Here is a 24,772-nt window from a genome sequence, read left to right on the forward strand (position 1 = left end):
CGCAACGTGAGGATATACGGCAAGTGCCGCTACGAGGACAAAGGTGACAGGAGGAAACCACGATCGAACTACAAGATACAAGAGACTGACTGAGCCGAGGTTGCGTCTACAAACACGGCTCTGACGATGGCCAAACCGCTACTGCCAACGGAGTCCAATCCGACAAGTATGGTCGCCTTTGATACCTCACCATCTGTCAACCCTGCTGATGACCGGGGCCGCAGTCAAGCGAAGAAGGCGCTCAACGTAGACTCCCCAAGTTTTACACCCTCACACCTTTCGCCAAATGTGCCTGCAGGTGGTGCTGTGACGACACCTAAGAAGCTGCCGTCAATATCCCCTAAAGCGGCGAGTGCGGCACCTTTCATGCCGAAAGCCATCATCTCAAGTACATTCTCCATAACTTGGATCTCTCGAATCTAACTGACATTCGCTTCAGGGTCGAGTAATGCTACTCCTTTTCGTCAGGACTCCCGAACGCCAGACTGGCACGTCTCCGAGGTGCAAGAGTTCATCCCAAGGAGCAATCTTGTGAGTCGCCCAACTACTTGAGCCCAGGAGGCAAGCTGATATTCTCGGCTCAGGGTAGCGAAGATGCAACAGCCCACGCATACGAACCCCTGCCTCCTGCACCTCAGCCTAACCCGTACCTTGACGCTTCTCTGAACGGAACGACCTTCTATCAGAACGCGCCGGCTTTTCAGCAACCCGTCCTATACCATCATTATGCACCCATCGGACCATATCCGAGCAACCTTCTCCCATACCAAAAGACCGTCCACGACTTGTTCATTCCCAATGACTTGCGCGAAGAGATCCACAAGAAGAATGCCGCTGCACTGCAGACCCTGCCGAATTCTCAGCTCCCAACGCATATTGAAAACTACCACTCTTTAGTACCGCTTGACACGAATCATCACAAAGGCTCGACCATCTTCGGCGGCTACAACTCCTGGGTTTACAAGGCCCAGTCTTCACAGAACGGCCAGTTTTACGTGATCCGTCGAATCGAGGGCTTCCGGCTGACGAACGAGTTATCGATTCGGACTGTACAATCATGGAAACACATCTCGAGCGCCAGCGTGGTGAAGATTATCGATGGCTTCACAAACCGCAATTTTGGAGACAGCTCGTTGATCATCGTGACTGACTACCACCCCCTTTCTAAAACCCTCGCGGAACAACATCATCTTGGCCAAAATCGGCATATAAGACCACGTAACACGAGTTTGGATCAGGTATCAGAGTCGACGATGTGGGCTTACGTGACGCAGATTGCGTCTGGATTGAAGACAATCCACAACAGTGGACTGGCCGCGAGGGTGATCGATACCACGAAGCTTTTGGTAACGGGCAAAAATCGCGTCAGACTAAACGGTTGCGCTGTGCTGGATGTGATTCACCACGAAACGCAGGCCCCACTGATCCAGCTTCAACGGCAGGACCTGGTCAACTTTGGCCTGGTAATATTATCGCTTGGGTCGAACATGCCAGATGCTGGCAACAACTTCGCTCGGGCAATGGACCAGTTCAAACGATTTTACAAGCCTGACCTGCAAACAGCGGTGGTCTGGCTGTACAGCGTGATGCAAACACAGGAGAAGACAATAGATCAATTCGTCAATCTGATCTCTGGTCAGATGATCACTGCCTTTGACGGCGCTTTACACAACGACGACGTTATCCACAGCGAGTTCAGTCGGGAGGTGGAGAATGGGCGCCTTTTTCGGTTAATGGCGAAACTGAACTCTATCAATGAGCGACCGGAGTTCGAACATGACAGACAATGGTCCGAGAATGGCGAGCGATACTTCCTCAAGCTATTCCGGGACTACGTCTTTCACCAAGTGGATGCTCAAGGTCGACCAGTGGTTGACTTGGGCCATATCTTGACGTGTCTGAACAAATTGGACACTGGAACTGACGAGCGAGTGACTTTGGTCAGCCGTGATGAGCAAAGTGTTTTTGTGGTCAGTTACAAGGAGCTGAAGAAAGGCGTAGAGTCAGCGTTTCAGGATCTCACCAAGGGAGGCCGTAGATTGCACTAGCAGTGGGAAGGATTGGACAGCCGCTGGTGCTGTGGAAAAGGTTCTAGAACTGCTCCAAGCTTGGATATGGTGAGGCCATTTTGTTGGCGACGATTTGCAGCCTTCAGCATCAGTAGAAGTTTGACGATAAAAAATCGAATCTCCATCAAGACGCCACTTCCGTTCTCTGGGGCGGTGCTGCTTGCTTTGATACGGCGTGTGACGCCTGCCAGCCCAACATGAAGGGTCGCAACTGCGCTCGAGCCAGTGAACATTGCTTTGGTGCACGTGATGTATTCTGTGGCACTGACGAATGCATTCACTCTTCGGCTTGTTGGAATGGATTTGCGATAGCCTCGGAGCCATCCACGGGCGAAATCAAGACCAAAAGCGTGCCTCGAGCAACAATCAAGCCCAGCGATCGCGTCCTCTCGTTGCCCTCGTCATCTGCAGCGCCAGTCAGTATCAATGTCAAGACATCCTGCGGCTTGCCTGCCTCTCATGGTCTCTTTGACATCGTCCAGCACCAGATTCATTAGCTGGTCGTACCCTTTCAGCGTTCCTATGACTGGAACATGTCAGCCAGATCTCACTCATAATGTGGGGCAAACCAACTTTCCCTTCCTCCGTTGAATTTTACATTCACCTCCTTGTTGATATACTTGTTCAGGTCGAGAATGTTCTCTTTCTTGGGTTTCTCGGATTGGGAGCCTTGGTGGGCACCTCCTCGAGATGGGCCACCACCACGACCGCCGCGGCCCCTCCCTCCGCCGCCTCCACCTCTGAAATGCCCTCTTTCTGACATTATATTGAGTCAATGGCTCCGGAGAAGATGAATACGGGGCAGGCAAAGGTTTTGACGACGCATTTTGATGGCATGAAGGTAAAGACTTGGCGAATACCAAAGAGGTGGAGTATCATGATACCCTAACCCTATCAGGGCTTTGGCTACAAACCGTCCTCAGATGCTGGCAGAGGCTGCCGTTGTTTGAAATGATCATGGAGTACATCGCGAATGTGGCTCGCATGAACCTCACGAAAGTCATTTTGTACTGAACGGCAACTTCATCTTCAGCTACGGGGTTTCTTTTGCCATTGTTCCCGCCATCAGAGTTGTCCTACGAGTTTCACTCGCCTGGTGACCCTGATCTCGTGGAGGACTGAAGTCAAAATCGGTGGTACCTGGGTGCCAGACCGCCTGTGGCAACAAGACTGTCAAGATTATGCCACCACTCGGGCGTTTCTCTTCTTCCCAGGTTCTTGCTGCCCCTAAAGATGTAGTGATGATTCTAAGCCATCGACGGTAGATCGTCGGTTTGACCGATATTGAGAATGTTGGTGATCCGCTTGATGCTAAGCATGTAGAGGCAGGCCACCGAGTGGCACTTTGTGGATGCTAAATGGCGAGAGGTTGAGTAGCCCACTCTTGTCCCGAGAACTTACAGGTAGGCCCTTCGGTGCTAACGGGGGGGATCGTGGATGATACTGAATCCCAAATTAGTCAAGCATTCGTGCGACTGTCCTGCATATTCATAATGAGGGGACTAGAGACAGCCAGGCACTAGTGAGGAGAACACTTCACTATGCCTGCTAGCCAGAAAGTAAAAAATGGTCTATACACGAAGACGACAGGGCAACAATCACGTTCCGAGAGCAGAAGGCTTCACATGGCGCTCTTTACCGATTTGGATATGCCAGTTTCGAAAATATCCCTCGGCGTTTCCTCGCTGTCAATGGCTTCACTGGGCTTTTGTAGACTGGGTGAATCTCAGCTTCGCGTGCGAACGAACATCTCATTGGATCCGCGATCTAAAGATCATAAAATGAGTGTAGGAAAAGCACACTGCCTTCACGATTCGGTTGACGTTCATGTGAGATTCTTGGTGACGATTCCTTGGACCAGAGCCTGAAAGCTTAGCTAACGCAAATTTAGCTTAGCCTCAGCGGAAAAAGGTCTAACCCGCGGTCCAATTAGAAGCTCTACTGCCTCCCTGGCCAGACAGGACGTTCGGACGTTGCAGCGGAATCGGCAGGTTTCTAGGGCGTGCGAAAGCTGACCACGGGCGTGCAGTCCCACGGTTTCCAAAAGAGCTCTGAAAGTTGAGGGGAGTGGGATAGATACGAGTTCAGGTTGATCAATTACCTATGATGCCAATCGCTCCCTCCAAATCGCCCGACAGCCGTTTGAGGGATTCGATTCCGAGCCACGAACCACAGCGGGCGCACCTACACCTGCACACGCGGCCTGCATAGCTCCTGGAATTTGGAGAAGTCCAGACTCTGCCTCGACTACCCAGGCCACGAAACACTCCCGTCTGTAGGCGGAGCCTTCTCCGAAGCCAGTCGACTTCCCGCTCACAAGGCAGCTTTATTGGGCATGCTCCGTGCTTGCCGTTGCCCCTCCCCTTCGCGCTGGCTTGCCGCTCCTACCGATGCTCGAACTTCCGAGCAAAACCTTCCCTTCCCGCCTTTGCGCCTTTGCGCCTCCACCTCCTCGTCAGCTTTCCACCCGCGCCCTCTCTCCACTTTCTCCTTCTCCTCTCTTCCGCCTTACCCTCCCCGTCTACACTTTGTATTGTTCTTGTCGCAAGTTCACTCTGTTTCCCTGCCACCTGCGGCCCGTCAACATACCACTCCGTGATTCCCGAAATTTTTGGTACTAGTTTTGCCCCTCCGCTCGACCTCCGCTCCAGCTTAGTTGAGCCGGTCCGCCTAGCCCACATCGAGCTATTAGAAATCGCAGCATCCTCGGTCGCCGCCGGGCACCACACCACACCTCACTACACCGCCTTACACAGCTGTCCAACGCCTTTCGAGCGCTATGGCTACAGAGCCGACTGCTCAGAAACGGCCGAGGTCGCCGACTGCGTCTGATCAGGCATTGCCGGCTCCCAAGGTGCAGCGGACGCATGGGAACCAGCTGCAGATCAACTACCTCGCCAGACAACACAAAGAGACTATTCCTCTCGTCACTGTCAATGAGAAGCTTCCGGAGCTCCTCCGACTTGTTGGCGAGTACGATGGCGTCCTCCAGCGACACGAATCTATCGCCGGCAATTTAGGCGCATGCCCTCTTGGTCCAATCCTCCTCAAGCGCTTCGACCGCCTCTTCGATGGCCCTCCACGTATTCTAAAATCCCACGCTCGCGATGCAAATGTCACATGGCTTGACGTCGTTGAGTTTGCGCAGAATAAGCCGGAGCAATTCAATCTCGAGAAGATGCGCAACGGCGTTCGTGTGTGCCAGTTCTATACCAAGCAGTGTCGGGTAGAGATCTCTGAGGAGGATTTCGTTCTCATCGCCAGTGGTATGCCTCAGAAGCTAATCCCGCCACAACCCATCCTAGAGGACGAAGAGAAGGAACTGGGAGTCATGGATCTCCTCGACCGAAATCTCGGGCAAGTCATCCAACTCGCTGACCAAGGTATGTTTCCCGACTATGTACTCTGAACACACACTGACCATGTCTAGTCTCCGCTCGTGCCCGTCAGCTCATTCATAAGATGAAAAACCGACGTACAGCCATCCTATCACGAAGAGAGACGGAAGGTGCCAACGCCCCTCAAGCCCCACCACTTCGCTCAAACGGCTCACCGCATGCAGAAGCCAACGGTATTGCTGCGCAACCAGTCCGCAGCGTCGAGGCTGCATCACCGACCATGGGCTTCACTGCCGTCAATGTACGCCAGTCGATCAGTGAAGCTCCCAAGACTAGCAGCATTACTGCGGACGACCTTTTCCCCACTTCAAGTGCTGGCAATGTGACCTACATTAATGGCAGATCCATCAAAGGAGCTTCACCTACGGAGCGAGCTGAAATGATGAAGAAGTTCATGTCTTCTAGTGATCGCGAGAGCGGCGCCCATGACTCCGATCGCCGCGCTTCAATCGGGACTTCGTCACGGCCACAGCCACTGAATCAGCCTTCGGCAAACCGACCCCGCTCCGATTCAGTCGACTATACTGGCAGACCTATGGAAAGCAACCCAAATGCTCTTGTTGCCATTCCCAGCACACCTGCTCAGCTCATGCCCCCAGCAAAGAGCCCCTTTCTCGAACGAGATGATGGCGGACCTTTCAAGTCCGAGATGGTGAGCAGAATGGAATCCATGCAACGAGGCGAGCGCGTCATGCCACCGTGCGACCGTTGCCGACGGCTGCATATGGATTGCTTGAAGAATCTAACCGCCTGTATGGGCTGTACCAAGAAGCATGCCAAATGCTCTTGGAAGGATGTTCGACCAGATGAGCTTCAAGAACTTGAGAGAGGATTGGATGGCGAGCATGATAATCATCGGCGAGAACCAATTCCCGACCACACCTCACCGCCCCGGACGATCGCCGAAGTGACGCGACAGATTGAGGAAAGCTCGCGACCACCTAATTCTCTGTCTGCTCCACCAGAACAGAAGGATGAGGCTGGCGATACTGTCATGGAAGATAGTGCTCCACAAAAGGATCCAAGTCCCCCACGTGCAGACCCTCCTTTGGCAACCGAAGCTCTCCGGCCGCCTACGCCTAAACCTTCTCCTAAACCCTCGCCGCCAGCGACAGCACCCGCAGCAGCACCTGCTCCAATGCAGTCTAAATTCGACGTCAAACCACCAGCCTTTACGCAACAGCTCCAGGACGCAGCAAGCCGCATCTCGCCACCTCGCTATCCGCAGTATTCTGCCTACCCTCCGAAAGATTCACATCGAAACATGGATATTGACGAGAATGACGAGGGCGATCGTTTACAGGCTCTAGCCGCGCAAGTCTACCGCTCGGCTTCTCAAAGTGTGAAGCCGCAAGAGTCAAGCCAGGCGTAACAGATGAAAGTTCTTTTCGTAGTACAGCAGTATTATAGCGGAGACGTTTGACTCATGAGATATGAGGAGGCAAGAAAAAGGTTGCTTCTTGACACCGACCACCTTGTCATCCGCATAATGATGTATATATTGTGATCCAGCTCCACGCGGTCGTCTTCTGGAAATCACCCACGCTGTGCCTTTATAGCGGGGACTTCTCCGGCTATACACTTGCCCGGCAATCGGATCTGGGGCCCGGTATGCGGGGCGCTGTCTCGTTTGAACATTGCCGAAACTGCGCTCCCTCAAACCGCGCCCGCTGACCATAGTTGTCAAGCGAGTAGCAGTGCAGGTTTGAATTCACGGCCTTGCACCCCGATTCTATCCGGTTTCGGGACAATTTCGTGCTAACGGAGCTATATAAATGCAGCCGGGTTGTGTGATGCTCTTATAAGCAGCATTTCCAATTCGTGGATTGGCCGGAACACTGCGTTTTGGTGCTGCTTCCGATATTTAGACGCTCAGGTCTCTATAGCCATTCAGATAACCCTTGTCTTCATCGATTTCTAGCAAGCATCCGGTTCACCATCTACTGGTAAAGTCGGACAGAACAGCAGCCATGGATCCTGTGCGTACCTTCCCCGGATCTGGAGCAGATGTCTGCTAACTACTCCTCGCAGTCCCAAGTCAAAATTCCTGAGCTCAAGAACCTCACCATTGAGAACATCACCGAGAATGTAAGTCGTCCACTCAACAGCACCTTATCGAGGCCTCAGCCTCTCCTCTGACTCAAGTCCTCTACAAGACTTGCACCTTTTTTTCGGATGATGGAGCTGACATGGTCTCCCTACCGTCAGGTCATTAAAATCAACTCCAACAACCCCTCCCCACGCTTCAAATACATTCTCGAACGTCTCGTGACCCACCTTCATGACTTTGCGCGCGAAACTCGGCTTTCTACAAGCGAATGGATGGCCGGCATCCAATTCCTGACAGCGACCGGCCAGATCTGCACCGATGTTCGACAAGAATTCATCCTCCTCTCCGACATTCTCGGCTTGTCACTTCTAATCGACAGTATCGACCACCCCAAACCCCCCTCAAGCACCGAGGGCACCGTCCTCGGCCCATTCCACACCCACGATGCCAACGATTTGCCCCACGGCGACAACATGTCTCATGATCCTGCTGGCGAGCCCCTACTCGTCCTCTGTACCGTCAAGGACGTCTCTGGTGCACCCATCCCAGGCGCCAAGATCGATATCTGGGAGACTGACTCCAGCGGGAAATACGATGTGCAGCACGCCGATCGTGCAGAGCCCGATGGACGGTGCGTGATGCGCTCCGACACCGATGGCAATTTCTGGTTCAAAGCAATCGTGCCTGTGCCGTACCCGATTCCCAACGACGGACCGGTTGGTCAGCTGCTTCAACGACTGCAACGGCATTGTTGGCGACCTAGCCATATGCACTTTATGTTCGAGAAGCCCGGCTATGATCACTTGATCACCGCACTTTACCTGAGAGGTGACCCGTACGAGACGAGTGATGCGGTGTTTGGAGTCAAGGAGAGTCTGATCATCGATTTGGGCGTGGTAGGCAAGGAGGAAATTGAGAAATACGGGGTAAAGGAGGGGACAAAGTTGTTGAAATACGATTTCGTGCTGGTTGGCGAGGAGGAGAGCAAGAAGCTGAGAGAGGAAAGGAGTAAGGAGGCATTGGAGAAGCTAGGCAGGCGAGTTAAGATCGTGGAAGGGCTGCCGGTGCCAGACGTCGACTGATTCAGGTAGGCCAGTTGGGAGCGTGGTTTTAGAGGGAGTAAAAATACGAGGAATAGGGAAGGCACTTGTCAGAGACTAGAGAATGATCACCAAGAGGGTGCTACGACTTGGACGGCATATGACAGCCAGGCACGCAAATAATGGCAGGCAGCTCCTTCAAATCCTATCTGCACAGCCTTTATGCTTCGATTGGACGGGGAAAGGTGTGAGGTAAAGTCGGGGCAAGCACGAGGCCGGCCACTGAGATAGGCAGAGATGGCGGATGTTCTTTCCTTACTCGAGTCCAAGAAAGTGCCTGTTTCAATCCCTCATTTGTCCTTGCAGCAATTGTTGACCAGAGTATTCAGTGCTTCCATGGCCTTCGTCGTGTATAGCTCCATCGATGTGTACTTCTGCGGTCCCTGTCCGTCAAAGACCTCCATCGAGAACCATCCTCTGAAGCCTGTCCCCAACACCGCTCTCGTAAAGTCCTCCACAGGAAGGTAGCCGCCATCGTAAGGAAGCGGTCGATAGTCATGGCTCCATTGACCTCGTGGTCGCAGTCCGTCCTTGTCGATCTCGTTGGCAATGGGGGGAGTCATCTTGTACGCATCCGAAACTTGCAACAGGAAGATCTTGTCCGCAGGGACTGTTGCAGCTAGGTCTTGAAGACTCTGCTTCCATCGCTCCTCCACATCAGCTGTAGTGCCATCCTTTTCGACCAGGCCCGATTCTGTCGTAGGGTCGGCCCATTCACCACCTGCAGACTGGAAAGTGTCGAGACAGAGGCCGAGGTTAGGTCGGTTGGCTTTTCGGACTATATCCCAGACATCCTTCCAGTCCGGAGCGTGGGTAGCCCAACACCAGTTCTCATAGGCGATGCATTGATTCTTCTTGGCCAGGATATCTGCAAGCTCTGCGAGGTCTGCTGCGAGGTATTCATGGTCCCCTTCGATGTTAGGTGCATCCGAAGACCCAACCTGATGCATGGTTAGACTAGTTCTCGAGACCCTCAACAAATCGCACCTGGAGCATGTCCGTTCCAGCAGCCTCCATAACCAACGACCAACCTTCGGCTCTCTCAAAGGCATCTTTTCGCTCATCGGAGTCTTTGGGCCATCCCTCAAAATTGGCAAATGGCTGCAACATGAGAATGTGAAGGTGGTGCTGCTCACAGAGCCTTCGGATGTTCATGCCGATCTGCTTGAGCATGCCGTAGTCCTTGGGATCAATTTCATTGCCGCTAAGTTTCTGGCCGTAAGACAAGATATCCGGCATCGAGAGCTCGATAGCCTCGAATCCAGCTTCGGAGATGGCCTTCAATTTCGCAGGCAGGTCATGATCCTGGCTATGTCCAATCGAGCACTGTGGTTTTATGTCAGCGTAACTGACCTCTCCTGCATCGTACCGAGTACAAGAGAAGACTACTCACTGTTGCATAGCACGTTGGTACGTGTTGTCCATCGTAAGTCACCATTCTGGACGGTCGATAATTTGTAGTCAGCGTACAGCAGCCCACCGAGATGAGTACTGATGGCGTGCAAGCATCTCGATGAAGGTACGGTATTTATATCCGGCCTGACGTCAGCGAGGTGCAGGTTTCTACAGCACGAGCACCCTCTCCATGAACTCATCTACAACGGCACCGGAGACGATAATGTTGCCCTGTACCATCATATGTCAAATATGCGAAAGCCAGGCATGATCTGCAGAATGAGGTACGCTGCCGGCTCTGTGAACGGCTCCGTGAATCGAGGAGGATGACCGGGCCGCGAGCGCCAAGAGGCAGTGAATGAGAGCGGAAGGGAGCTTGTTCTAGGCTCGTCAACACCACCAAGAGCCCCGGTTCTCACAGAGTCGAAAATTTGGTGGCAAGAACGATCCCATCAGTTTGCAAGGGGGACCCCATGGAACATGCGCCTCTCAATGGCAGGTCTTTGATCTCTGTCAACCTCGCGTTCATTTGAGATCCCACTTTCCTCCATCCCTCACAATGTCCACCGCCGTACCCTTACCGTCCAAACTCCGTCTGCCCGCCTCTAAGATCGCCGTTGTTACAATCGTGTTCCCCAGTGTTGGTAGACCCCTCTTATCCAACTCTTCCAATGTCACTCTGCCCTCGTTCACCCCAGTGACGCCATCTACAAACTTCTCAAACGACACGTATCCGTAACCAGCCTGTCCTCCGAAGTTTCCCTCCTCGTCCGGTGCATACCGCATGTAGAACGGGTTGATCCACTTGTTCCCACTGTCCGCAGCGCTATCGCTCTGATCTGCGACCACTTCATACCCTCTCTTCGCTTGATTGACATTGACCTCGCCTTGGCTGGCGATGTAATGGAAGTGTTGCTGAGAATGAACACCTGCATTTTGTGGAGCGGTCCAGCTGGCGGTGTAGATACCAGTGGCGCGCTTCCCAGGCTTTTCAGGATGGATCCAGTCCACCAGCAACGTGATTGTATCTTCTGTACCTTTGACGCAGCCGACACCTTCGGCAATGCCTTCACTGGCACTGGCGCGAACCGTTTGTGGTACCCACCCCAGTGCACCCACAATCCAGGCGCAGATGTCGATATGATGACTGTTGAGATAGTAGGAAATATCAGAGTCTTTACCCGCCCAGGCTTTGAAGGTTGAGAGCTGGGACTTGGGCTGTGACATGTATGAGTACCAGTAATTGAAGTCGCCCAAGTTCTTGGATCGATATTTGGCATCTGTATAGGCAGGATCGAAGCGTTTGTGGTGCTCGATGTAGACGTAGACGCCATGTTTGCGCGATAGATCGAGGAGCTCGAGATGGTGTGCAAGTAATTGAGTTGCTGGCTTGGTGATCATGACGTGGATACCCCGTTCAATGGCATACTTTGCGATGGGATAATGAGTTGAATCGGGGGTGAAGATAGTGATGGCAGACCCTTTTGGGAGAGCTTTGATCGCGCTCTTGTAAGCATCGGGGTCGGTCCGGTCGTCCGATGGGTAGGAGGTAAAGGTGGTGTCGAGGTTATTGTAAACGTTTGTGATGTTTTTGCTGAGGTGATCACGAATGGCAGGAAATTTGGAGCCAGAAGTGCCGACCATCGACAGGTCTGAAACTTTGCCTCTACGACGAAGATCGAAGAGGGTAAGGCCAACAACGCCGACTTTCTTATCTGAGGTTGAGGCAGATCCAGCCACGAACCCAGTGGTCTAGGTCTGATCAGTCAAGACTCTTACACGAGCAACTTGAAGTGGTTCAAAGATCGTCACTTACATATTCGCCAGTCCCAACCATCAACACCGCAGGAGGCGCCATTTTGGCTTGAGACTGTTCTTCTCGAAGAGATGTTCAATGCAATGGGAAAGCCCCGGTCATGTAGGGTCTTCTGGTTCAAAGAGACGATGTTGGATATCATCCAATTGCTGAATCGATGATAATTGAGGCCTCTTAAACGGGAGTGCTCGAGGTTTTCTAATACAGTTGTGGCATTCGTTTCAGGCAAGAACGCCGTAGTTGCTGGTTGCCCCCAATTTTGATACTCCAAAGTTCGCGGGTAATGATTGCCCCCACCTTCGCAATGGGAAGGGGCGGAGAGGCTGGCTGTAGGCAAACGCCGATGGGTAGTCGTCGGCGTTTGAATTCTCAGCTCGATCGGAACCGGAGATCATGATAGCAGGATGAATACGGAGGACTCGCGGCAGAACGATACGTGCCATTATAATAGATATTCACAGTTACACATAGCCTCAGATGCTCTACTCTGAGCACTGCCGCGCTGAGGGGTATATGGAAATAAATCTTCAAACACCTGACAACGCCATCGCTCCCAAAGATCACGTCAAACATAGCTACCGGTAACTTTTGATGGTGTTCCTTCTCTTCTTCAGCCATATTATTACACATTTTCTGCGAAACGACTCCTGGTACTGCCTCGACTCCGAGCACTGACACGACTGCCATCGTGGTGCGCCAGTGAGCGTCCAACTCCGTCAGGATGAAGACCAGGAGCGAAAGGAGGCATCGGTGGAGCATCGCTCATGGTCGGCGTTTGCTGGATTGGAAGCCTGATTGAACTTGGCGATGGGCTGACAGTGACCGGTGTCCTGGCAGGACTGGGACGGAGTGCACCGGCGACTTCAGGTCTGCTCGAGGCGACCGAGGTCTGACTTGAGGTGCGAGCGCCTTGTCCAGCGAAGTCTCGCGTCGAGCTTGGGCCCGCCTTTTCCGCTTCGCCATCAGTGCCAATGATAGGACTGGCAGGATAGGGGGGGGTATCTGCGCCTGTACCGCCGTAAAATCCACGACTGTCACGATAGAATGACGAATCGGCCAAGCTATTCTCATTCCGCTGATGAGTGGCAGGCCCAGCGGCCCCGAAAACACCATAATGGCCTCCATAGCCATCACCTCCCGTGCTGAGAACCGGGTCAATTTTGCGACCGGCCAGTTTTTGGAAACCACGTTCGCCTTCAGGTGCCGTTGAAGCAGTCTGGTCAGTTGTAGCCGTTTGACTGGACATGGGCCGGAACCGGCGAAGACTGCTGGCCAAAGTTGCCGTCAAAGGTATCGCTGATGAACGTTGTGACATGCCTCGACGGACGTCCTCGACGGACGTACTGTCTTCCTGGGCCATCTGTTCAGGCAGACGACCTTGGGCTTTGAGTTTGGCGCGGTAGCGCCTAAGTAGGAACAATATTAAAACAAGTATCAGTGCGAGACCGGCAATGCCACCAACCACTCCACCAACCACTGATTGCTGTTGAGGGGTCAGTGCTGGGCCACTCCCTCCACCACCACCACTAGATTCACTCGATGTTGCTGCAGGTGCCTCTAGGGTGGTAGTGGCTGCTGCACCTTCAGCTGTGTTGCCGTCAGAACCAGTTGCAGACACCGACGAACTTTCTGCCGTAACTATTATTCCTGACGGCTCACTTGAGCTTCTGGTGGAAGTTTCGCGTCCGGACTGTGAAATTGTGTCCGTTGGAATTAGCAGGACTGCCGGAAACAAAGTGCCATTAAGGTATGATACCTCGAAAGTGGAAGTTGTCGTGACGGTGACGATAGTGTCGGCGGAGGCGAAGCTCGTTGACGTACTGTTTAGAGCGTCGGATAGTACTGACCCTGCCGGGCTCAGTACCGATGTCGTAGAAGAGACAATTGTAGGCGGTTCAGTAATAGACGCTGTATCCGTCAGACTGGGCATGTCGGTAGTTGCAGTAGCTGTGATGTTGGCTGGGATGGTGACAGAGCCGAGATCTTCAAGCGCGACGACAGTATCGCTGGAAACAGGAGTTATTGTGGTAGCAGCGATGTTGGAAGTGCCATCGTTGACGTTGATGACTACCTCGGGAGCCGCGATAGTGACAGTGGCTTCGGCTCTGCGCTCGTGCTGGACAAACGTGGCCCTGCGCTGGCAATCCGATAGTTTGGTGGTAGAGGTGGGCGCTGGTGCGCCACAGCCATCCGCATCGTTGCTCCGGATGCCCATCTCTGTTGTGAAGAGACCCTCTGTCGCCCTCGAACTAGGATCACGCGGTGATCGCATGTCAGGGTCTTCGATCCTCATCCTTTTTGATGGCCTCTTCATTTCTCATGACTGGGATTCGGCGGGGCAACAGAATGCGACTTGGCGGCAGTTTTTCGGTATTTCGAACCCGGGGATGAGAATAAATCGTATGTAGGTTATTATTGGGGGTCCTCGCTCAGAGTTTCGAACCAGCTGCTGCTCGAGCAGGGAACAGTAGGACCAGCCAAAGGCTTGAAAATGAAGGTGGGTGTAGCAACGCTTCGAGCAGCTGCGAAAGAGGACGTTAGGGCGAACGTCGGCGCGGGAATGTGGCTGCAAGCTAGTAAAGGAGCGGCAGCTGGCACGGGGCACAGCAATATACGGTTAATTAGGTGCTGTATGTATAACTGAGGGCGGCGTTAGCGCTTCGCAGAGGTTGTATAGAAGTGAGACAGTGAGGGGTTATATGAATCATCGGTATCTGCAAGCGGGCTGCGGGTCGGCGTACCTCAGGCGACTACTTGCATGGTGGCAGCAAGTGACTTTTCCAGACACCCAGATGTTCTCACAGTTTGTGAGTGCAAATGAGGCGGTAGCTCAGGACCAGGAGCTCTGGATTTGCGTTTTCTAATAGCGTACCGGCGTTGTTATGGACTGGCGTGGATCTCCTTTGCGCTGCAATTGCTAGGATCGCGGTACGTGTTCAACAGTGCGTATGTAGGCGAAACGTCGAAGACAGATTGTGATCAGAACGAATGACGATACTCAAGTTTGTACTAGGACGAGAAGTCGATCCGATGGTGAAGTAAAGGAGCGAGCGCAGACTGCGCTGGTGATATGACAGCGGGAGCAACAGAGCACCGAATGGCAGTGGGACCACCCAGTAGTTTTGAGCTGGTCAAAGCCGTCAGTTAACAGCGCACAGCTTGATTTTCAACGACGAGACCAGAAAGACAAGATGGATGGGCCGGCGGCGGCGGCGGCAGGGAGGCAGCTGCAAGTAAGCGACAGGGCGAGCGACAGACGCGCAAGACATGGCTGCTCGCAGGCTCTCGGCCATGCTCCACCCCAATTCAGGATATCATTTCCACTGGCTGGCCCAGCAGCGACCAGATGTTGGCTTCCTTGTTAGCTGCGCTTAGCCCGCACTGTACCTGCACGCTAGGGCTTGCTAGCCGGCAAATGTTGAACTCTTCGCATGGTGCACCTCGAACGCAATCAAAATCGCAACCTAACCATCCTCTGCCACCAACCATCTCGAGCATGGTCGTTTGGCTACGCATCAAGCCCCTCTCGACTGGCGCAGAATTCATCAATGGAAGATTACTCCGTATCATCGTTTGACACAACTTCAACAATTCGCTGCGACGATGCATTTCCGCCCGCAGCGCCGCAGCTCCAGGCTCGTGTGTTAGCCCAAGGTATCTTGACAGCTGTGCTGATCTTCGATCGTCCAGCTGATCACTGATCGTCGCAGAGCCTCATCCCACAACATTAATTGTCAACGAAACCAAAGGCTGTCTGCTGTATAGCGTGTACGGATTTCGCTGGTACCTGCGACAGCCCTGTATCGAACGGCCGGACAACCGCGGCTTGCCGTGGCTCGGTTTCAGTCCCGTCTCGCTAACCTTGCAATCCCACATGGCAAAAGCCTCATTCTGCAACCCAAATGAGCACCTACGCGGTTATTTCATTGACTACCAACACTGCTTGCAGACTGCTTGCAGGGCTTCCGTGTGTCGCAACTCAACAGTCCCAACTACCAGCGCCCTGAAGGTTCTGACATATTTTCGCAGGCCCTTGTTGCCTCTTGAAGAAAAAATCTCGATGCGATCTCTTAGACCCTGCCTATCTTCTGTACGATCGTCACCCCAAGGACTCCAATCTCTTACTTCACACCACGGCCAACAAGCCCATTAGTATTCTCTCCCTTGTGTAGCTTTTTTCGATCACCTGGACAGTACCACTTGACCGTCCTGGCGGGTAGGGCAGCCAAGCTCACACAGTCCATATGGAACCACTGTCCGAATTCACACTATTTAATCGTTAGCCGTCCTGCAGAGTTGCTGTAGAGGGTGTCGCCTTACCTTCTCGTCTAGTTCGCAGCAAATCATTTCTCCATAGCTCACATCCCCACAGATGCAGTATCGCTCCTCGTTGGGATCAACGAGCTCGGCCCGTCCATCAATATCCACTCGAACTTCTGGGGATGTGTTGCTGGCTGCTTTCTTCTGCTTGCCCGGTTTATTCTTCCGCTTACTCATGCTGACTGCTGGACCACCATCCTCATTGGACCGAGTCACCGTTCCAGGCACTTCTCGCTTGGGTCGACGACTTGCCGCGGTCGGCAAGCCACGAGGTGAAGAGTCAGCTGCCGGAGTCTGGCGGAGGGACAGAGAAGGCGTGCGGCGGCTTGCTGCAGCAGGTGTGGCCGACGTTCTACGGGACGCAGCTCTCACAGTGGTAGGAACTGCATCGATCCCCGGATCTCCGGTATACTCTGGTGGAGGGGCTGTAGATTTCCGCGACACTGGCCGCGAAACTGGCTGCGAGGGAGGAGGAGGTGTAGATTCTTCCGTCTTCGGTGCAACAGAACTACGAGCTGTGCTATCAGCCCTGGTGCCAGTTGCAGGAGTCGATGACTCAGATGTGTCGAGCGGCTGAGGTGCCACTGTGAGCTTAAGTGGGATCTTTATCGTTCCAGCACTCGGCTGAGGGGTCTCCGTGGAGGGCGCAAGAGACGGCAATGGGGATGGCTTGGAAGCGATCTTCTGTTTCTTCCGCTGTACATCTGACTCTGCGGAGGGAGACGCAGATACGCCTACCTCTTCGAGTTTTCGCTTCTTTGCAGCTTTCTCCGTCTTCTTTGACGGACCTGCGGTGGCGGCCGATGGTGTGCTTGCACTTCTGTTCAGAGAAGCCAAAGCGTTTGACAGTGGACTGAACAGATTTTTGAAGGCGGACCCGATATCGCCAAGTCGTCGTGCTGCAAGTTCAGCTTCCTGAGCTGCAAGCGCTGCTTGCTCTCGGGCAGTATCCGGTTTCTTGTCCTTTTTCGGGTCAGGTTTCTTCGTCCGTGTTTTGGGTTCCGGTGTAGCTACCACGATAGGCGTGGTAGCTTCTGTTTGCTCTTTTTCAGGTTTGGATTGGAGTGCATGGCCAGAGGTGCTAGGTGTGAGCTGGCTGCTTTGACCAGCTTTTTCAATGTCGACAAAAGGTATGCCATTTGCCTGAGCTTCAGCTTTCGCGCGATAATAATTGTCCCATCCACGTCCGCGTAGCTCCAACTCGCGTCGGATCATGACTGGACTGGGTTCCCAAGTGTGATTCTTCTTCATCTTCTTTCGCAGCTTGTACATTTCGAACTCTGTCAGACGAGTCCATGGTCGATACTTGCTTCCGAGTTCAGCGTCTTCAGGAGGAGGGGTAGGCTTGCGATATGTAGCATGCTCGCGTGGGGCGCGTGGTGGCCGTTCCACAGGCACCGACTTTTCAATTTCTTTCGGTACCTTTGGCTGCTTGAGTTTGAGAAGCGGGCGTGGAGGCGAGGGCGGTGGCGACTCCCAGTCCGAGACTTCCGTGCTTGCGATGGCCTCGTCAGGGTCGTAGGGTGGGAGGACCTCGCCAGGAACAGTGACACGTCTGCCTCTTGGCCGACCGAGGATCGCTGAAGCGACGGCACCGCCGCGGGGTGGTTTCAGAGTCAGCCGTGAGCCAGGTTTGATTTCTCTTCCCATTCGAGAGCGCTTTTGAACCGAGGTGAGGGGTTGTGGAGTGGGATCTCGCGAAGGCGGCTTTGGGATTGCATTAAGTTTTGCGATGATGCTCTTGAGGCGGTTCTGGTGTCTATCGGCCACGTCAAACAAGCGGCTGGCTTCAGCGAACGCGGATTCTCGAGCGTTCAAGGCTGCGTCGAGTGTTGATATCGCCTTGAGTCGCAGGCCTTGAACATTTGGTCGCATTGAAGGCTCGAGGCTAGGGATTGATCCATATTGCTTAGTCAAGTCGTCGATTATGATAGTATGGTTGTGATAGATCTCATCGAGGCCACGGATCAGTGTCAAAGATCGGATCAGATCTGAGGGAAGGTATTCGGTATAATCGAGGAAGTCGGTTACGGCCGCCTGCGCGTCAGGGTCGACGGTACGGTCACCCGCAATGTCAACCATCGTGCCCATCGATTATTGCTCTTTCTTCTCCTCTTCCATCTGGTCAGGCACGTCTACCTGAATAAGGACGTTTTCGATATCGTTGAGGCGTGCGCGTTTCCGGTTTGCTGTACCACAGGCGACAACAATGACAACAGTAGTGACGAAGGTGAGGATCAGGACAAGGAATGGAATAAGGCGGTTTTCGGTATACTTTAGAATAACCGCCACAGGTCGAAAGCCCTACCTCAAGTTGTTAGTGATGTGCTCAGCCATGTATGTGCCAGTGGTGGCAGTCGCACCGGCGCTCACTGTGGAGAGTGAACGTTTCAGGTATGTTAACCGAGGAAGATGTCTCCATATGGGAGCTAACGGCATGTGGATAGACTTACCTTCCGGGACATTTCGCTGCACTGCTTCTTTCCCTTCACTCTCTGAAACTATCCTGCCTGATGCATAGTCTTGTTGGTTATCATTTTGCCGGTCGTGACTGCCGGAAGACCGAGACAGAAATGGAGTGTATGCAACGAAACAAGTGTTTGCCAAGACCAGAAGAGCTGCAGGTATTCTGTACGACCTGCTTCTCTGTACATTGTTTGCTATCCTTTCCTCCATGACCAACGATACAGTGCATCAATAAAACGTCACAATCTTACATCTTACATCTTCGCAAATCTTCCACTTTCACTGCTAGTTTATGGCATGTTACACCGTCTTCTTCCTGGAAGTTGAACCACTCAAGCACTGGATCCTGGCTATCCCGCTGTTGTCAGCCTATCAACGCCAGAATGGGAACATCAGCCCAAGCTAGGATCGCAGAGTTGTTCAAGAACGCCCCTCTCCCAGCCCCTCCACCTGCTGATGTCAAGACCTACGCTGAGCAAGAACTTGAAGCCCAAATGGCCTCTCAATCAAGCTGGAGAATCCCCAACGAACCGCAATATCCCCGCACGCATCGTGGCCCAACACCGAAACCTGCCGACAACTCCCATGTCCTGACCAGCTCTGATGAAGACGACGACTATGTTAAAGCGTTCACATCGAAGCCACAGATGAAACCGACTAAACCACAGAACTCCAAGCAGCAATCTCAAGGTCATGTGAGGGTACAAAGCGGCGCAGATGAACACCAAAAGTATGAAGGGGTTTCCCGCCCAAGTCCACCGACAAGCGACAAGCACGGTAAGTCTGTTACGGGCCACTTCTGTTCCTTCAATCTAGCGGCGAAATTTCCATACAAGTACTTGGATGACCCCAACGGGCAGGTATCGAGACATTTCTTTGCGAACGGCAAGTTCTTTGAGCGGACCTGGGATCTATACTACCTTCACGGCCCTGAATCGAGTTTTACTCGACCTCTCATACTACTACCTTACGAACAAGTTCGGACGTTAGTTGATGAAATTGCACTGACTTTGAAAGCCGACGTGGCAGTGCCTGCGTTTCCGTTCACCCTCACGTTTTTCGATGACGGCACTCCTCAGCCTCAGTTGCTATGTACCTGCAGGTCTCGTGCAGACATAAACGAGATGCAAGATTCGATCCCACCCGCTGCTCCCGGCCATGGTGAAACTCCAGTGGATGCCTCAGAGACTCTCCAAAGCTCCTTTCTCGCATATAGGCTAAAGTGTGAGCGTGCTCAAGCGGGCGCCAAGCGCAAGAATGCTTCATCCAAGAAGAGGAAGAAAGCTGCCGGCCGTTCAGTGATCCCACGCTGGTGCCATTCTCTCAAACGCGCTCAACAGTATTTTGGCCTTCGACCACCTTACGCCGAGGTTGCGATACCTGACGAGTCCATGACATGGGACGAGCAGGCATCCTTCTATGAGCAGCAGGCTAAGATTGCTGACACCGATCTGGAGCCTCTCAATATTTCCAAACCTGCTCCATTCCTACCAGCCATTGAAGCGATCCTCATCTGCATCGACGTCGAGTCATACGAGCGTGAGCACCGCCTCATTACCGAGGTCGGCATCAGCACTCTTGATACACTGGACCTCATAGATGTGGCGCCCGGACCCAATGGAGAGAACTGGAGGAAGCAAATTCGTTCCCGACATCTACGCATCAAAGAGCATGCGCATCTGAGGAACACTGATTTCTGCATTGGTGATCCGGAAGCATTTCAATTCGGTGAATCGGAGTTTGTAAGCCTCGACGAAGTCGGAGAAAAGATTGATAGCTGCTTCGAGTGGCCCTTTTCTGTTCAGTACAAACATGATGGCAAGCTCAAAATCGAACAACAGAGGTGGGACAGTCTAGTTGAGGAGGCCAATATTACGTCGCTCAACGATGAAGTCGCCTCTGGGCATATATTGGGAGGTGATCGTGACACTGGAGAGGCTGCTATACCTGCCGGTGCTGATGCTGTGGGAAAGCAAACAGAGCTTCCGCAGAAAGGCGTAAGAGACCGTAACATCCTCATTGTTGGTCACGATTTCGGCGCCGACCAAGCGTACCTGGAACGACTCAACTCGGCTATCTTTGCCACTGCTACTCCTACGACGTGGCGTCATGGCGTCGACCAACCCGACACAGAGGCAGTACGAGGTAAGAAAGCTCTCGAGTCGATCCGAGAAGGTCTCGACACGGCCACTCTCTACAAGGTACTTTTAGAGGACAAGAATCCCAAAGGCCTGGCAAAAATTCTGTACAACCTCGACATTCGCAGTTTCTATCTCCACAACGGCGGCAATGACGCTCGGTACACACTTGAAGCACTCGTCGCCATGACCATCAAGGCCCGTCAGATGGATGATGGGACTGTTGCAGAGAGTGCTTGATGAACGCCGCCAACGGGTGTAGGCGATGCTCAACTCTATGGCGATCCCAGATGAGTGTAGTTGGGCCGAAACGATTGCAAGGGCCCATCACGAGGCCGAAGACGGGTCCACTGCATGAGGCGACGGCGCTGACCGGCGACTTGAACAAAGCCGATGGACTTCCAGAGACTCGGACTCAGAGATTTGCTGAAGTCATGAAGTACACGAAACGAAGCAGCTGGGCACGACCTTAGAGGAGAGCAGGTGCGAATTGACCGTGGCAGTGGTTGAGATCTACGGCGGGGAAGGACTTTGTGATTGGGGGTCGATGGAAATCCCAGGCTGTGCACTCCAGGTGCGAACCTAGTGACCAGGTCTGTGGCACTGGCAACCACTCACTTTGACGATTGATGAACTGTTTTTCCCAATCATAGCAGCAGCGTTGGCTTCATTGGACAGATCTAAACCTTTCAAATCACAGCAACTTGGTCTGTCCAGGACGATTTTCACGGCAGCAGCTTGACTTCTTTCACTCGCTTCTTTCACTCCCCGAACAGCCATGCATCCATAGTCTCAGCGGGCCAAGTTGCGATGACCCGGTTCGGGAAACAATGCCTGCTGATCCTCGATGTTAGGGATAACGTGCCTCAAACTCCGCTGGCAGCACTGATCATGTAGCTTGAACTGGTGTGATACCCCACCAGTCGATATACCTCCAATAAGCCGAATAATCAGTTCGGTACCGTTGTGCTGACTGCCGGTTGGTTAATCAGAAAACATGCACTAACGTGCAGTGTTGAGTAAACAGCGGGATTCGATGTCTCAGGGGTGGTCAGAGATGAAGATTCACGCAAAGGCGCTCGGTGCCGACTTGACTCGGTTCCGGTGGGCACCCTGGTTTGTAATGCACCCTTTCCGTGTGTCAATTGGCGGGCATGAAGGCGGCGGCAGCTCAAATGACAGGTCGCTTTCGTACTCGTGAAGAGGAAAGAGCAACCTCGGCTCCCCCAGATCTTGGCATCATGGACTCCAGCTCCCCACGACGGGACGACAGCTTTCATCCAGACCACGACACAGTACTTAACCGTCTTGCATTCCCGAGCCTGCAATCATTGTACCACTTCCAAAGCTTCAATTGACCTAGCATCATGTCTGTACCGTACCTAATGACCGGAGGCAAGGATGCCGGCCCGGCATCGACACGTATTCCGCCCATTGCGAGGCCCTTTGTCAGCGATAAAGCCAAGAAGACCCTCGACATTGTATGTTCTACTCCTATTCGGTCTGATTTCCCGGAGATAGCTTGCTTATGTGATCTTATAGGTGGAGAAGTTCGTAGAGGAAGACTGTATTCCCGCCGACGCCGTCTACGCTCAGCAAGTCGGCCATGGTAGCACCAAGGAACGCTTCTCTGCTCACCCTCCAATCCTCGAGGACCTCAAAAAGAAGGCTCAGAGTCTCGGTCTCTGGAATATGTTCCTGCCCAAGAACCACTTCAAGGAGGGCGCCGGCTTTTCCAACCTCGAGTACGGTCTCATGGCCGAGTACCTAGGCAAATCCGATATCGCCTCTGAAGCCGTCAACTGTGCTGCCCCAGACACTGGCAACATGGAAGTTTTTGCAAAGTACGGCACCGAACAGCAAAAGCGTCAATGGCTCGATCCTTTGCTACGCGGCGAAATCCGCTCGGCCTTCCTCATGACCGAGCCTCAAGTCGCCAGCAGCGATGCCACCAACATTGAAATGTCTATGAAGCAAGACGGTGATTACTGGGTCCTTAATGGCCAGGTACTGGAAACCATCCCCTGTCCTTCTAACGTCGCTAATGAGCACAACAGAAATGGTGGTCATCCGGTGCCGGCGATGCGCGGTGCAAAATCTTCATCGTCATGGCCAAATCATCTCCTAATAACCCTGACAAATACCGTCAGCAGTCAGTCATCTTTGTCCCTGCCGATACCCAGGGTGTGATCGTCCGCCGAGTCCTGGGCGTCATCGGTTACGACCACGCTCCCCATGGCCATGCGCAGATCGAGTTCAATAATGTCCGCGTCCACAAGTCCAACATGTGTCTCGGCGAGGGCCGCGGTTTCGAGGTCGTGCAAGGTCGCCTCGGTCCTGGGCGCATTCATCACGCCATGCGCAGCGTCGGTGCTGCAGAAAAGGCATTGGAGTGGTTCCTGGCACGCATCAACGATCCGGCGAAGAAACCTTTTGGGCAGCTGCTTTCAAACCATGGCATCATGTTGGAGCGCGTCGCCCGTTCTCGGATTGAGATCGATGCCGCGCGTCTTGCAGTCTTGAATGCCGCCATCAAGGTCGACGAGGGGGACGCCAAATTTGCTTTGAAGGAGATTGCCGAGGTCAAGGTGCTCGTGCCCAACACGCTCTTGGATGTGCTGGACCGTGCGATGCAGGCTTACGGCGGTGCAGGTGTCAGCCAAGACACGCCGTTGGCTGCCATGTGGGCCAACGGACGGACGATGCGTATCGTTGACGGGCCGGATGAGGTACATATGTTGCAGCTGGGGAGAAACGAGGCCAAGAGAGGTGGCGCGCTTCTCAAGAAGATCAGAGCGCAGCAGGAGAAGACAAGGCGGCTACTGGGAGAGGCTGGCATAGAATGGGAGGATCGTCTGGCGCTCAATCGGGTTATGGGCGGCAAGGAGTCGAAGTTGTAAGGTTGTATGCTCCGGCAAGAGAGGGAACGAAAATATGGTCTATGGTCCGGGCTTGCATTGTCGTGATTCATCCTAGCTTGATGACTTTCAACTCTGGCATGGCCGCGTCGGCTCAGTTCACAACATCTAGAAATCGGTTCACATCCCCCGCGAACTCTTCAGCCCATTGATATAAAAGACTATGGCCGCTAACCGGGTAGATCTTCAGCCTTGCGTCTGGAATCATCTGCTGCATCACAAAGCTGTTGTGGGTCGGCATCATGTAGTCATCTGTGTCCTGGCCAATAAACACCGGCAACTTGATCTCTACAGTGATCGCAGGACGATCATAGCATCAGGACCGGTAACGAGGGAAGGCATGGGCAGAGAACGGGAGGAACGAGTACCTGAGGGAAGTTGCCTCGTATATCGTCACGTTCCTGCTTGGTAGGCACGAGTCCTTCTGCCTGACTCCCAACTTCCGTTCCCCCCTCATTGCTTTCCCTTCTCTTGACCTTGATGTCCCGTTGGTCATCTATACTCATGCCTCGACCCTCTGTACCGCCCCTTGTTTTGTCCACCGTTGAGGGAAAAAGTTGACACCAGCGTATCAAGATTTGCAGCATTGAGACTCCGCTGTTGGTGCAGGAGGGCCTCTGAGAGACAGACATTGTCACGGCGCGGCTAGAATCGCTTAAAGCTGCTGGTCCATCTCAAAGAGCTTCATCAGCTGAGAACCGCTCCTTGTCGTCAAGAGTGACGCGATAGTCAGCGGCCACAACCCCAGCATCATCCAACAAAGCGATAGAAGGATTGGAAATAGCGCTCGGGGGGGTTTTTTGAAGTGGCCCGGGGCGGGACTCGCGTGCGAAGGGCCGGCCCCTCTTCCGCGGCGTTAAGAAGTCACCGATGCCTCGCCTAGATATGGAGTCCACTTCCTTCGCAAAAGAACATTGGCTCCTGCCTGGACATCGTCGCCATGGCATGCATATGTGCCGGCGAGATCTTCCCGCGATAATGCAACCATTCCACAGCACTAGGCTATCAATGCACCTTTGCGGTTTGGCGGCTTCTCCTCGTCTCTCAGCGTTACATCTTCGCTGGCTACCTTTTCTCTTACAATATCACTTGTCGATACGTA

At 53.3% G+C, this 24,772-nt stretch overlaps 10 protein-coding genes across 10 annotated transcripts; 5 read left to right on the top strand and 5 right to left on the bottom strand.

The window, feature by feature from the left end:
- Nucleotides 1-126: 126 nt before the first annotated feature.
- Nucleotides 127-2,048, top strand: HMPREF1541_00347 (uncharacterized protein; the record flags this gene model as incomplete). Its single annotated transcript, XM_008712653.1, has 3 exons — nucleotides 127-388; nucleotides 440-531; nucleotides 567-2,048. The coding sequence occupies 3 exons, from the start codon at nucleotides 127-129 to the stop codon at nucleotides 2,046-2,048; spliced, it is 1,836 nt and encodes a 611-aa protein (XP_008710875.1).
- Nucleotides 2,049-2,346: 298 nt separating this feature from the next.
- HMPREF1541_00348 (uncharacterized protein) lies at nucleotides 2,347-2,832 on the bottom strand (the record flags this gene model as incomplete). The annotated part of the gene is made up of 3 exons (XM_008712654.1): nucleotides 2,347-2,474; nucleotides 2,506-2,595; nucleotides 2,643-2,832. The coding sequence occupies 3 exons, from the start codon at nucleotides 2,830-2,832 to the stop codon at nucleotides 2,347-2,349; spliced, it is 408 nt and encodes a 135-aa protein (XP_008710876.1).
- Nucleotides 2,833-4,848: 2,016 nt separating this feature from the next.
- Nucleotides 4,849-6,839, top strand: HMPREF1541_00349 (uncharacterized protein; the record flags this gene model as incomplete). Its single annotated transcript, XM_008712655.1, has 2 exons — nucleotides 4,849-5,452; nucleotides 5,500-6,839. The coding sequence occupies 2 exons, from the start codon at nucleotides 4,849-4,851 to the stop codon at nucleotides 6,837-6,839; spliced, it is 1,944 nt and encodes a 647-aa protein (XP_008710877.1).
- Nucleotides 6,840-7,437: 598 nt separating this feature from the next.
- On the top strand, nucleotides 7,438-8,599 carry HMPREF1541_00350 (uncharacterized protein; the record flags this gene model as incomplete). The annotated part of the gene is made up of 3 exons (XM_008712656.1): nucleotides 7,438-7,446; nucleotides 7,499-7,555; nucleotides 7,676-8,599. 3 exons carry the CDS (start codon nucleotides 7,438-7,440, stop codon nucleotides 8,597-8,599), a joined length of 990 nt encoding a protein of 329 aa, XP_008710878.1.
- Nucleotides 8,600-8,907: 308 nt separating this feature from the next.
- Nucleotides 8,908-10,042, bottom strand: HMPREF1541_00351 (uncharacterized protein; the record flags this gene model as incomplete). The annotated part of the gene is made up of 3 exons (XM_008712657.1): nucleotides 8,908-9,558; nucleotides 9,605-9,926; nucleotides 10,011-10,042. 3 exons carry the CDS (start codon nucleotides 10,040-10,042, stop codon nucleotides 8,908-8,910), a joined length of 1,005 nt encoding a protein of 334 aa, XP_008710879.1.
- A 495-nt stretch (nucleotides 10,043-10,537) lies between these two features.
- Nucleotides 10,538-11,870, bottom strand: HMPREF1541_00352 (uncharacterized protein; the record flags this gene model as incomplete). The annotated part of the gene is made up of 2 exons (XM_008712658.1): nucleotides 10,538-11,764; nucleotides 11,829-11,870. 2 exons carry the CDS (start codon nucleotides 11,868-11,870, stop codon nucleotides 10,538-10,540), a joined length of 1,269 nt encoding a protein of 422 aa, XP_008710880.1.
- Nucleotides 11,871-12,450: 580 nt separating this feature from the next.
- Nucleotides 12,451-14,121, bottom strand: HMPREF1541_00353 (uncharacterized protein; the record flags this gene model as incomplete). Its single annotated transcript, XM_008712659.1, has 1 exon — nucleotides 12,451-14,121. The coding sequence occupies one exon, from the start codon at nucleotides 14,119-14,121 to the stop codon at nucleotides 12,451-12,453; it is 1,671 nt and encodes a 556-aa protein (XP_008710881.1).
- A 1,828-nt stretch (nucleotides 14,122-15,949) lies between these two features.
- HMPREF1541_00354 (uncharacterized protein) lies at nucleotides 15,950-18,230 on the bottom strand (the record flags this gene model as incomplete). The annotated part of the gene is made up of 2 exons (XM_008712660.1): nucleotides 15,950-16,096; nucleotides 16,149-18,230. 2 exons carry the CDS (start codon nucleotides 18,228-18,230, stop codon nucleotides 15,950-15,952), a joined length of 2,229 nt encoding a protein of 742 aa, XP_008710882.1.
- Nucleotides 18,231-18,997: 767 nt separating this feature from the next.
- On the top strand, nucleotides 18,998-20,992 carry HMPREF1541_00355 (uncharacterized protein; the record flags this gene model as incomplete). The annotated part of the gene is made up of 1 exon (XM_008712661.1): nucleotides 18,998-20,992. One exon carries the CDS (start codon nucleotides 18,998-19,000, stop codon nucleotides 20,990-20,992), a length of 1,995 nt encoding a protein of 664 aa, XP_008710883.1.
- A 1,127-nt stretch (nucleotides 20,993-22,119) lies between these two features.
- HMPREF1541_00356 (uncharacterized protein) lies at nucleotides 22,120-23,652 on the top strand (the record flags this gene model as incomplete). Its single annotated transcript, XM_008712662.1, has 3 exons — nucleotides 22,120-22,233; nucleotides 22,295-22,759; nucleotides 22,810-23,652. The coding sequence occupies 3 exons, from the start codon at nucleotides 22,120-22,122 to the stop codon at nucleotides 23,650-23,652; spliced, it is 1,422 nt and encodes a 473-aa protein (XP_008710884.1).
- Nucleotides 23,653-24,772: the final 1,120 nt, after the last annotated feature.

The sequence above is a fragment of the Cyphellophora europaea genome (assembly GCF_000365145.1).
Source record: "Cyphellophora europaea CBS 101466 unplaced genomic scaffold supercont1.1, whole genome shotgun sequence".
NCBI classification, from domain to species: Eukaryota; Fungi; Ascomycota; class Eurotiomycetes; order Chaetothyriales; family Cyphellophoraceae; genus Cyphellophora; species Cyphellophora europaea.